Source organism: Bos indicus, chromosome 1, assembly GCF_029378745.1.
Source record: "Bos indicus isolate NIAB-ARS_2022 breed Sahiwal x Tharparkar chromosome 1, NIAB-ARS_B.indTharparkar_mat_pri_1.0, whole genome shotgun sequence".
NCBI lineage: Eukaryota > Metazoa > Chordata > Mammalia > Artiodactyla > Bovidae > Bos > Bos indicus.
The window spans coordinates 36,844,421-36,856,794 of NC_091760.1; the positions used below are offsets into that span (position 1 = coordinate 36,844,421).

The 12,374-nt window shown below is 35.0% G+C and overlaps 1 protein-coding gene across 4 annotated transcripts in view; it reads left to right on the forward strand.

The window, feature by feature from the left end:
* ZNF654 (zinc finger protein 654) overlaps positions 1-12,374 on the forward strand; it is an 87,539-nt gene that overhangs the window by 28,921 nt on the left and 46,244 nt on the right. Inside the window, exon 2 of one of the 4 annotated variants that reach the window (XM_070786662.1) lies at positions 42-92. The exons of the other annotated variants lie outside the window; for them this stretch is intronic. Coding sequence (XP_070642763.1) covers positions 91-92 — 2 coding nt within the window. The 5' untranslated portion in view covers positions 42-90. The remainder of the gene's footprint in view (positions 1-41; positions 93-12,374) is intronic. 4 annotated transcript variants of the gene reach the window in all.

Genomic DNA, 12,374 nt, shown 5'->3' on the forward strand with positions numbered 1-12,374 from the left:
CTGAGAATTGGTTTTTGATTTTTTTTTTGTTTTTTTTGCAGACAGAACCTTTCTTAAAGTCTTCCCTCAAAAAGAAAATTCCATTTCTTCATGTAAGGGTTTAGATTTAATTTTGGACATTTAGCCATAATTTTACTTTTAGCTTTAGACTTAAATGGAATAGTTATAAGGATTTTTAGGTTTACTATTAGTGCTTTCCTTTCCTTTTTAATTCTCCAGAGTCTCATGGCAAACTTTAATTGTAAGTCCCAGTAGCAGTTGAGGCCGTCATAGTTAGCAAAGGGAACTTAGGTCAGAAAGAGGTTAGGAAACTTTGGTTTTTAAAAACACTTGTAAAGGACTTTGAGTTAAAGATCACAAACTGAGCACTTGTATTTATCCTTTTTGCCCTCCTAGATTCTACTAAAGTAGTAAAGAAGTAGAAGAGGGAAATACAGTGAAAAGAAAATAGAGAAGAGTCATCAGTGAATGAAAAGATTGCAGCAGTTTTCTTTGGGAAAGAAAATAGAGGAGTGGTCTTTGAAAGATGGCAGAGCAAGTCATCACTTAATTTTTTAAATTATTTTTGGCTCCTTAAATTAGACTCATATCACATTAGTGGGTTGTGAATTCATTTATCAGCATTGCAAAATACAACAGAAAATATCAGAGTGTGTCTCATAGGAAAAGTATTACTTTGTGCAACTCTTGTTGTTTTGTATATTTACTTTTATGTACATGTATACTTTATTATTTGTAAAACATTTTTTGAAACTGTGGGTAGCTTATAAAACAAAATTATCCTAGCCTTATAAGATGGGAGGAAGACTATCTGTTATACCTCCCCCTTGGAATCCTAGGGAGGTATAGACTTTGAATATGCAAGGCGTGAAATAGAGAGTAGGGAATGAGATACTTTGGGAGAATACAGATAAAGGAATTAATTGCAGTTTTTCCATTCAGGTTACTCACCAGACCTTAGGGCCTGTCAGGTAGGGAAACAGCGTTGATATTTTCTTTTTTTCTCTAAAGAAATTAAATGATTTTGGAGCAGTGACCTTTGTATTCTGGCAATTAAAGGTTTTTCTTTGAGACAGCTCCCTCATCACTTAATTACCCCAAAGAAAAAACTTATCAATCACCAAACTCTAAACATGCTCATAAGGTTCCCAATTAATCCTTAGATATTAATGGATATTCAAAAATTGTCAGACATTTGGGGGATGACTTCATCATGGAAAAAACACAATTGAAAACAAACTAAAAAAATTCTGGGAGAAATACTGTTAATGTTGAAAACAAAAAAATTAGAAGGGAAATATAAAATCTGTAATTTGCCTTTTCAGAGAGAGTTGAGATTTGTAGGACATTAAAACAGCAACATATCATGCTGTGTGAAAGGAATACTGATATACCAAAAATAAGTTTGTGGAAATTAAGAAAATATGATGGTTAAAATTTAGAATTCTCTAGGGAGTTGGAAAGTTGAATAATCCAGAATGTAAAACAAAACCAAAATGAAGGAATGTATCAGAAAAAAACTGATGCAGTGACCTCATGTAGGAGGTTCATTATTTAACTAATTGGAGTTCCAGAAAAAGAATTTACAGAATATATGTTGGAGGAAATTTTCAGAGATACAATAAAAGAATTTCCCAGAAACAAGTTTAAACTTCCAGATTGAAAGAGCCCAAGAAGTGCTTAGCACATTGACTAGAAAAAAATACTCAGATAAATACATCATTTTGCAACTTGGAAATACCAAGAATGAAAAAACAGATTTGAATACCTTCTAGAGAGAAAAAACTAGGTCACCTAAAAAGAAACGAATATCAGATTGGTATCAATTTTCATACAGCCAACAGTGGGTGGTAGAAAATAATAAATCAGTGTCTCTACCATTTTAATGCGGACTTACTTTCAGTGTAGAATTTTATACTCATACAAACTGTCAGTGAAGTATGAGAGTAGAAACAGTATTTCCAGGCACGTAAGGACCTGGGAGATTGAGTTGTCCACATTTTATTTCTTAAGTTATTAGAGAATGTGCTCCAGAAAAATGGGTTATAATATAAGAAGATCATATGACAGTGGATCTAGAAAACAGTATTTTTTACTTAAAAGAGGAGAGAAGTTCCAGGGTCACTGCTGAATAGGAGGTCTTACAGATATGTCACTTCAAGAGCAAAGTATTCAGTAGGAGATTTGAAACTAACTTTGAGATTTTGGAACCATTTAAGGTAATTATATGGAGAAGGCAATGGCACCCCACTCCAGTACTCTTGCCTGGAAAATCCCACGGACAGAGGAGCCTGGTAGGCTGCAGTTCATGGGGTCAATAAGAGTCAGACAGGACTGGGCGACTTCACTTTCACTTTTCACTTTCATGCATTGAAGAAGGAAATGGCAACCCACTCCAGTGTTCTTGCCTGGAGAATCCCAGGGACGGGGAATCCTGGTGGGCTGCCGTCTATGGGGTCGCACAGAGTCGGACACGACTGAAGCGACTTAGCAGCAGCAAGGTAATTATATAAGTAGACAAGGTAAAGGAAATAAAAAAGCAATTAGATACTCCAGGAAAATTAAAAATAATCTGAATAGGAAAAGGATAGAGTGATAACTCACTTACTTAAATATGCACTGAATGTTATTTATATAAATATTATTTATATATTCTTCATATACATGATGCTTAGGGTACTTCCCAGGTGGCCCTAGTGGGAAGGAACCCACCTGCCAATGCAGGAGACGTAACGGGCGTGGGTTCAGTCCCTGAGTTGGGAAGACCCCCTGGAGAATGGCATGGTAACCCACTCCAGTGTTCTTGCCTGGAGAATGCCATGGACAGAGGAGCCTGGCGGGTAATGGTCCTTAGGATCGCAAAGAGTCAGATATGACTGAAGTGACTTAGTGCACATGTACAAATACATGATGCTTATTGACTTTAAGCTTATAAAAGCACAAATAGTTATAGTTACAGAACAGAGGAAAATTATTAGCCTTTCAGTGTAAGACTATTTAGTGGAAATTGTGAGTTGAAAATGAAGGACAAGGGCACTAATAGCCTTCCTTTATTTTGTATTTTACAAAATGGAGTTTCAGTAGTATAGGAAACCATAAATAAAAGTGTAGGTAAAGTTACAGAGATAAATAATAGAGGAATAATAATGAGTAACTGTTGGGAGGATGAAATTGGTTGTGTGAGGAGTTAAATTCTTTTTTATCGTAGCAAGAAGTTAAGAGATAATAGTTAAAATTGGTAAATCAAGAAATACTAGCAAAGCTTATTGTCAGTAACTATTAAAAATACTGAAGTTGTTAATTCTGGGGCATTGGCAGTAAGAGACAGGGTTGAAGCGTTTCTGTACACTTAGCATTTTTAAATCTCAAAGATGTGTAGATTTCATATATACGAACTTTATGGTTTTTTGATTTATATATATGATATATACATATACATTTTAAAGAGAGCATGTATATTATGCTTCTTTAAAAGTTTATATGTATTTAAAGTCATAGGAGCGAGCTATATGAAGTGATGGATATATTAACTGGCTTAATTATGATTACTGTTGTATGCTTTAAATATATACAATTTCTATTTGTCAGTTTTACCCTGCTGCTGCTGCTGCTGCTAAGTTGCTTCAGTCATGTCCAACTCTGTGCGACCCCATAGACGGCAGCCCACCAGGCTCCCCCATCCCTGGAATCCTCCAGGCAAGAACACTGGAGTGGGTAGCCATTTCCTTCTTCAATGCATGAAAGTGAAAAGTGAAACTGAAGTCACTCAGTTGTGTCCGACTCTTAGCGACCCCATGGACTGCAGCCTACCAGGCTCCTCCGTCCATGGGGTTTTCCAGGCAAGAGTACTGGAGTGGGGTGCCATTGCCTTCTCCTCAGTTTTACCCTAGTAAAGGTGAAAAAAAAAATTGTAGGTAGGAAGAAGAGTTTAGAGAATGATGTTGTGTAGACTTTTAAGAGCATAGCAGTTATAAAAGTGTGTGTGTGTATAACTTAATAACGTTTATTTTTTGTGATACCTAAATGGATATGGGAAATATTAGGACTTCTTGATTATAATTGACAAATCTTTACCCAGGCTAGCTTAAACAAAATAAGGAGGGTGTGGAGGAATTTATTAGATGACTAAACCATGGAAAAGCAAGGACTAGAACTAGTTTCAGGATTTTCTGAATTCAGAGAATAAAATATCTAGAATTGGTCACTTTCCATCACTCCTTTTTTGGCTTCATTCTCTTGGGCTGATGACAATTCTGGGATTAAGTTACTTTAACCAAAGGAAAAGAAACCCTCTGTTCCCACTTCTATTTCCCAAAACATTTTGGGAACTCGGGCCTGGCTGAGGTTGTTTGCCTGTTGCTTGAAGCAATCACTGTGTTGAGGAGAGTGTGATAAGAGTTTTGCCTGTCTGATAGTAAGCACACCCCATAGCTAGGGGAAAAAGTGGAAAGGAGGATACTACATTGGCTGCCACATGAGGACCATAGATTTGTGGAAGGTAAGGAGTTTACTCAAGAAGTGAATGAGGTAGTGAGATAGAGAGCTGGCTAGGTAGGTAGACAAAAATAATGGATGTCATTTCAAAAAATATTTGTATATGATACTTTGAAAGCTATCAAAACATTTTCAATTATTCTCTGCTGATTTATGAAGAAAAGAAAATAAATACTGATAGAAATAGATTAATTTTAAATAAGAAGTACTATTCTTGATTCAGTGTTTATTTGGATTATTTCTCCCAATTTGGATTATTTCACTTTCATTTAAATAATATTTCACTTTTTTATTGTAATGTGAAAATGTTTTTAAAGTTTTCAAAAGTACTTAAACAGATTTTTAAAGTCATTTGTTGACTTTTATTCCTTGCTAGCTTTTTTTTTTTAACTACCGCACATGAAAAGAATAATGTATTAAGCAAAAGTAAATCGTATCTAAGATGGACAGTGCTAGGCAAAAGAAAGTAAATTATCTTAGTGGTTTGTTAAATAGTAATGTTTCATATAGGGGAAACTTTCTGCATTATTTGAATTTACTTTAGCAGAAAAGATAATTGTATTTTTAATATCAGAAAAAAAAAATGGAGAAATAACCACATGGTGGTACCATTAAAAGAACAGTGAGTCTGTAACAGTATTCTATTTTATTGGAATATTTGAGCCAGAAAACTATTCTAACAATTATTCTATAATTATTCATTCATTCCTTCTGTAAATCTCTGTGCTTCATTCTAAGAGATAAAATAGAAAATAAGAGATGAAGTCTTATTTTAAAGATCTTATAGACTTACTACATAAGCAACTCCAGTAGCATATATTATAAGTATAAAAGAATTACATGGTGTAGTGAGAGAATGTAACAGGGGACCTGACCTGGTTTGGGAGGTCAGGGAAAATATGCTTGGTGAACTAATACTTTAGCTAAATTTTAAAGGAATGATGGGAGTAAATTAAAGAAGCAAAAGAAACTTCCAGGAATGGCAAACAGAATGTTCAAGGTGCTTGGACAGGATGTCAGGATATTAATGTATTTCACTATAACTCATATTTGTTTGTAGAATTCTTATTTATGATATATATCATGTAGTTTCAAAGTTGTATTCACTTAACAAAACATGTACAGGCAAGCTAAAGTAGTAGTATCTATAACATTATGTTTTATGCGAATATATATTATGTATATATGTAATATGTTAAAATCACTATATTCTCTGGTAGTATTGTCCTGGTCTATATATGTTCACTTTCATAAAAACCAATACACACCTTGTAAATTAATACATATGTGAAGATCTACCTTCTATAGGCTGGGAGATTCTAAAAACTATAATTTTTCTAAGATGTTCTTTATAGAGAAGAAACTGGATTCTGTTTTTTGGATTCTTACCTGAGTGTTTTTTTAAATTCTATAGAAATGAATAGTCATGTAGGGAATTTTCTTAAATGGACTAATTATAATTTTTATCTGGGTTGACTTTCCTTGTAAGCTGTATTTTCTAAAGAAATGAAAATTTTGCCGTGTGTGTACATATGTGTTGGCACTAAAAAGGACCTCAAATTAATTCCTTTTTATAGATAAGAAAACTGAGAACTGAGAAGTTCGGGGATTTTTGCACATCTAAGCTAATTAAATTCTGTTTATTTTTTCCTATTGTTTTCTTGTTTTAGATCAGTTAAATATTGATTTCTAAGTTTTCCAAGTAGAACAAAGCCAAACACCTTTAACTAAGTGGGCCTTCAGACAGACAATGTAAACTTTATCAGTTTTATATAAAAGCAAACTTTAATGTTGCCTTTCTGGCCTCTTTTATCTGGGCAGAAAGTAAATGTTGATAATTTCAGCATTCCAGGTAGGGTTCAGTAATGGAAGTAATAATTTGCTTGGCAGCCATTAGGTCTAAAAGGATCCACATGATCTACTGGAGGCAAGAACTAGTTCAGCTAGCAGCATTTAGTATATACATCGGCAAACATTAAAAGTATATATGCCAATTTGCATAGGGAGAGAAGACCAAAGGGCCTTCTTTTTCATGAAACTAAGTGGGTATACTGTGCCTCTTAATAAGAGTGGCTAGACTGTCATGAGGAGAAGGCAATGGCACCCCACTCCAGTACTCTTGACTGGAAAATCCCATGGACGGAGGAGCCTGGTAGGCTGCAGTCCATGGGGTCGCTAAGAGTCAGATAGGACTAAGTGACTTCACTTTCACTTTTCACTTTCATGCATTGGAGAAGGAGATGGCAACCCACTCCAGTGTTCTTGCCTGGAGAATCCCAGGGACGGTGGAGCCTGGTGGGCTGCTTTCTATGGGGTCACACAGAGTCGGACACGACTGAAGTGACTTAGCAACAGCAGCAGACTGTCATGGGCCACACATATAATGAGAGATCAGTGACCATTTCTGATTATGTTGCTGTATTGTACCACACTTCAAATATAGGCTTTGAGCCTAACTTCAGTCTCTACTGTGTTAAACTATGTTTTATTTGGTTGCATTTATGACTTAAGGCCAGGTTTCAACTAATTTAGGGGATAGCCTAGAAATCAAAGGAAGAAAGGCTAATTCGAAAGGACTTTTTTCTGGGAGGGGGTGATGGTAGGCCCCACAAATGGAGAAGGGAATGGCAACCGAATCCAGTATTCTTGCCTGGAGAATCCCATGGACAGAGGAGCCTGGTGGGCCACAATCCATTGGGTCACAAAGAATCGGACATGACTCAGTGACTAAACAACAACAAAGGCTCCATTAAAGCTGTTAGTTTTGTAGGCCTCAGTCAGTATATCCTTTCTCTACAACATGTAACACTTCTATTACTTCTTGACTCTTCAACTATTTTGAACCTTCTCCAATTTTGTATTCATTATCTTTACTAATCATTTGTGGCAGGTGAACTTTATTTATTTTATAGAGAAATGAAGATTGTCTAGCCTTCTATTTCTTTATTTTCTCTCTCTAAGGAAGAAATCCCTTTTGAGCTCACTGGGGGTCTTACTTAAATTTCCTTGCTAAATTCTCTCAACATTGTTTTTTCTTTGCTATTACATTAGAATATTTTGTTTTCAGGATTTGTCATGTTTAAAGTCAAATTAGACAAACCTATACGCATTTACTTACATTGGCCATGTTTAAATGTTCAGCATTTCATTTGGTGCTATATGTGGACTGGCATCTTTTTTCCTAGTAATTTGGTTTTTATTACTCCTTTTGTTAATTTTGGAGTGAAGTCGTTGAGACTGTAGTCATCTTAAAGGCCAAAAGATATAGGGATTATTAACTGGTATATTGGTTTTCGCAGAGGTGAAGTGATCAGATGACATCCTCTATTCTCACCTATAGTACCTATTAAAATCTAGAAGGATGAATGTGTGTAGTTTTAAAAATGGTATTTATTTTTTTCTAACTAAAGGAAGGAAAGCTTGATAATTCTTTTGATTTCCTTCCCATAGTAGCTTTGGTTGACAGAACTAGACTATATCATTATACTGTCAGCTTTCACTGTGGAATGAAGTCAGAAGAAAAAACAAAAAACAAATAAGAAATACATCTTTGGTTGTTGAAAATTTGACAAAATTTTGCTCATTGCTCCTTATACAGAAATTGTAAACTCCCTCAGATGCACCAAAATACATAAAGCACATATTAATAGACCTAAAGGGAGAAATAGGCAAGCAGTACAATAGTAAAGGACTTTAATTAATTGGTGGATCATCCAGACAAAATCACAAAGGTAGCATTGGCTTTGAATGACACTTTAGACCAGATATACTTAACAGACATACAGAATCTTCTATCTAAAAGCAACAGAATACACATTCTTCTCAAATGCATTGTATAGATAGATCATATGTTAGTCCATAAAACAAGTCTTAAAACATTTAGAAAAATGACATCATATCAAGCATCTTTTCTAACTACAATGATACAAAAGTAGAAGTCAATTACAAGAAGAAAATTGGAAAATTCACAAATATGTGGAGATTAAACAACATGCTACTGACAAAGAACAAATCAAAGAAAAATTAAAAAGTACTGAGAAAAGTGAAAATAGAAATGCAGCATATCAAAACTTATGGTATATGGCAGGAGTTCTCAGGGGAAAGTTCATAGCAATAAATATTTACATCAAGGGAAAAAAAAAGATCTCAAACAGTGTTGCCTCACTTTATATTCCTAGGAGTCAGAACAAGAACAACAAATGAAGCCCAAAGTCAGTAGAAGGGAACATGTAACTAAAGATGAGTGGAACTAAATGAAATAGAAACTAAAAAGATTGATGAAACTAAGAGCTGGTTCTTGGGGAAGATAAAATTGACAAACTTTCAACTAGACTCACCAAGAAAAAAAAGAGAGGACTCAGAGTCAGAAACGAAAGAGGAGTTGTAATAGCCAATTCCACAGAAATGAAAAGGATCATTGGAGACTACAGATGTCTCACTGCATCCGTGGGAGCATGGTTCCAGGATTTCCCCAGAGATACCAAAATCCACAGATGCTCAAGTCCTTTATATAAAATAACATGGTATCTGCAATTATGTCTAGATTACTTATATAGTACAATGTAAATGCTATGTAGATCATTGTAAGTACATAATAAAAGCTATGTAAATCACTGCTGCTGCTGCTGCTGCTAAGTCATTTCAGTCATGTCCGACTCTGTGCGACCACATAAACAGCAGCCCACCAGGCTTCACCGTCCCTGGGATTCTCCAGGCAAGAACACTGGAGTGGGTTGCTAGTGTTCAGCAAATTCAAGTTTTGCTTTTTGGAACGTTCTGGAATTTCCCTTCCCTTCCAGTATTTTCCATATGTGGTAGACTGAATCCATGGATGTGTTGTGTGTGTTGTACCTATGGATATGGAGGGCTGTATGTACTATGAAGAATTATACCCTAATAAATTGGACAACTGAAGAAATGGATAAATTCCTATCATGATAGTGCCTACTAAGAGTGAATCATGAAGAAATAGAAAATCTGAACAGTATAGTTACTAGTAAGATTGAATCAGTAATTCAGAACCTCTCAACAGACAAAAATTCAGGACCAGACAGCCTTACTGGGAAACTCTACCAAACATTCAAACAATTAATACAAATCTTTCTCAAACTCACCCAAAAATAGAAGAGAAGTGGACATTTCCAGACTCATTTTATGAGGCCAACATTACCTTAGTATCAAAACCAGACAAGGATATCATGAAAGAAAATTACAGGTCAATGTCCAGTGAAAACAGATGTATAAATCCTCAATCAGATATTAGCAACAATACCTTAATTGTTGCAACAGTACATTAAAATTTTGACAGAAATAGAACTAACCATTCCTAAAATTTGTATGGAACCACAAAAGATCCCAAATAGGCAAGGCAACTTGAGAAGGAAAAAGCTGAAGGCATCATACTTTCTAATTTCAAACTACATTTGACCCTTGAACAACGAGGAAGTTAGGGGCACCAACTCTCCCATCCACTGTGCAGTGAAAAGTAACTTCACCATCAGCCCTTGCATTTGAAGTTCCACATCCACAGATTTCAACCAACCAAAGATTGTGTAGTACTATAGTATGTATTTAGGGGAGAAAAATCCAGGTATAAGTGGACCTGTGCAGTTCAAGGATTGTTCAAGGGTCAACTGTATGTTACAAAATTATAGTAATCAAAACAGTATGGTATGGACATAAAAGCAGACATATAGGTCATCGAACAGGATAGAGAGCTCAGAATTAATCAACACATATATAGTCAATTAATGTATAACACAGGAGCCAAGAACATACAGTGGGGATTGGAGAGTCTCTTTAGTAAATGGTTTTCAGAAAACTGGACAGCAAAATGCAAAAGAATAAAACTGGACCATACACAAAAATCAATTAACAGTGGATTAAAGAATCAAATGCAAGACCTGAAACTATCAAACTAGAAGAAAACATAAGTGGTAAGTTTTCTGATGTTCTTCTTAGTGATAATTTTGTTTTGATTTGACACCAAAAGCAAATGAAACAAAAGGAAAAATCAACATGTGGGACTGTGTCAAACTAAAAAGTTCCTTCACAGCAAAGGTAACCATCAATAAAATGAAAAGCAACTTTATTGAATGAGAGAAAATATTTGCAAATTATATGTCTGATAAGGGGTTGTTATGCAAAATATAAAAGTATAAAGAATGCATACAACTCAACAGCAAAAAAGAAAAATCAGATTAAAAAAAATGGGCAGATAAGAATAGATAGTTTTGCAAAGAAGACATGAAGATGGCCAGCAGGTATATGAAAATGTGTTCAACATCACTAATCATCAAGGAAATGCAAATCAAAACCACAGTGAGATATCACCTCACATTTGTTAAGAGTGTCTATTATCAAAAAGACAAGACGTAATAAGCATTGCAAGGATGTGGAGAAAAGGGAATCCTTGTGCACTGTTTTGGGGAATGTAAATTGGTACCAGCACTATGGAAAGCACTACTATGGAAGTGCCTCAAAAAGTTAAAAAACTACCACATGGTATAGCAATTCCATTTCTGGGTATTAATATGAAAGAAACAAAAATATTAGCTCAAAAAGATATCACCACCCCTATGTTCATTGCTGTATTATTTGCAGTAGCCAAGATATGAAAGCAACCTAAATGTCCATCAGTACAGGAAAGGATAAAGAGATGTGATATGTATGTATATGTGTATTCATATGTCTATAAACACTAACTTATCAGCCATAAAAAAGAATGCAGTTTGGCCATTTGTGACAATATGTATAGACTTTGAGGGTAGTATGCTAAGTGAGATAAGTCACACAAACACCATAATGATTTCAGTTGTGGAATCTAAAACAAAACTGAACTCATAGATAGAGAACAGATTGGTGGTTGCCATAGGTGGGGGTTGAGGGTAGGCCAAATGGGTAAAGATGGTTAAGAGGTACAAACTCCAGTTATAAACAGGTCATTGGATGTATGTATAGCTTGGTTACTAGCTAATATTTTATTATAAATTTGTAAGATGCTAAGAGAGTGGATCTTATAAGTTCTTACCATAGGGAAAAAACATTGTGGCTATATGTGGTGACGGACGTTAAGCTAGACTGTTGTGGTGATCATTTTGTAATATATGCAAGTATTGAATTATCATAGTATATTCCTCAAACTAATATAATGTTATATGTAAAAATATATCTGAATTTAAAAAAATTCCAGGATGAACGCACCAAGGACAAACTCATATTTTTAAAATATTTCATAAAAACAAATTTGTGACTCATCTTGGCTGTATCTTATTGGTTATATTTTTCTTATGCCATTGACTTTTGAAAAAGTTTTCCATTCTAATTTTGGAACTGGGGGGATGGAATATAATTTCCTGCTGGTGATATAGGGAATAATCACAAGTAAATTTATTTTTGTCTCCGGTCTTCTTTTTGATTAAGATAGGTTTATATTGTTGTTTAGTTGCTCAGACGTGTCCTACTCTTTTGCAATCCCATGGACTGTAGCCTGCCAGACTCCTCTGTCCATGGGATTTCTCAGGCAAGAATACTAGAGTGGGTTGCCATTTTATTCTCCAAAGACACGTTTAGCAGGTGTAAGATTTATAGTTTATTTAAATCAAGATCTAATTAGGGAAATATAAATCATGCTAGATAATTCAGTAGAGGGAATTTAATTTAATTTATAGAACCAGTTTCATAGTTGTTGCAAGATCTGAGAGAACAGACCACGGAGAAGAGGAATCTAGACTTAGCAACTAGTAGTTAAGTTGCTGTTTCCCTGGAAATAGAAGGACAGAGGAACAAAGATGGAATGCTAGAACTCAGAGACTGGAGATGGTTGATGAGGGGAAGATGTATTGACCTTTGTGAGAGGAGACCTTGGAAGAGATATAATT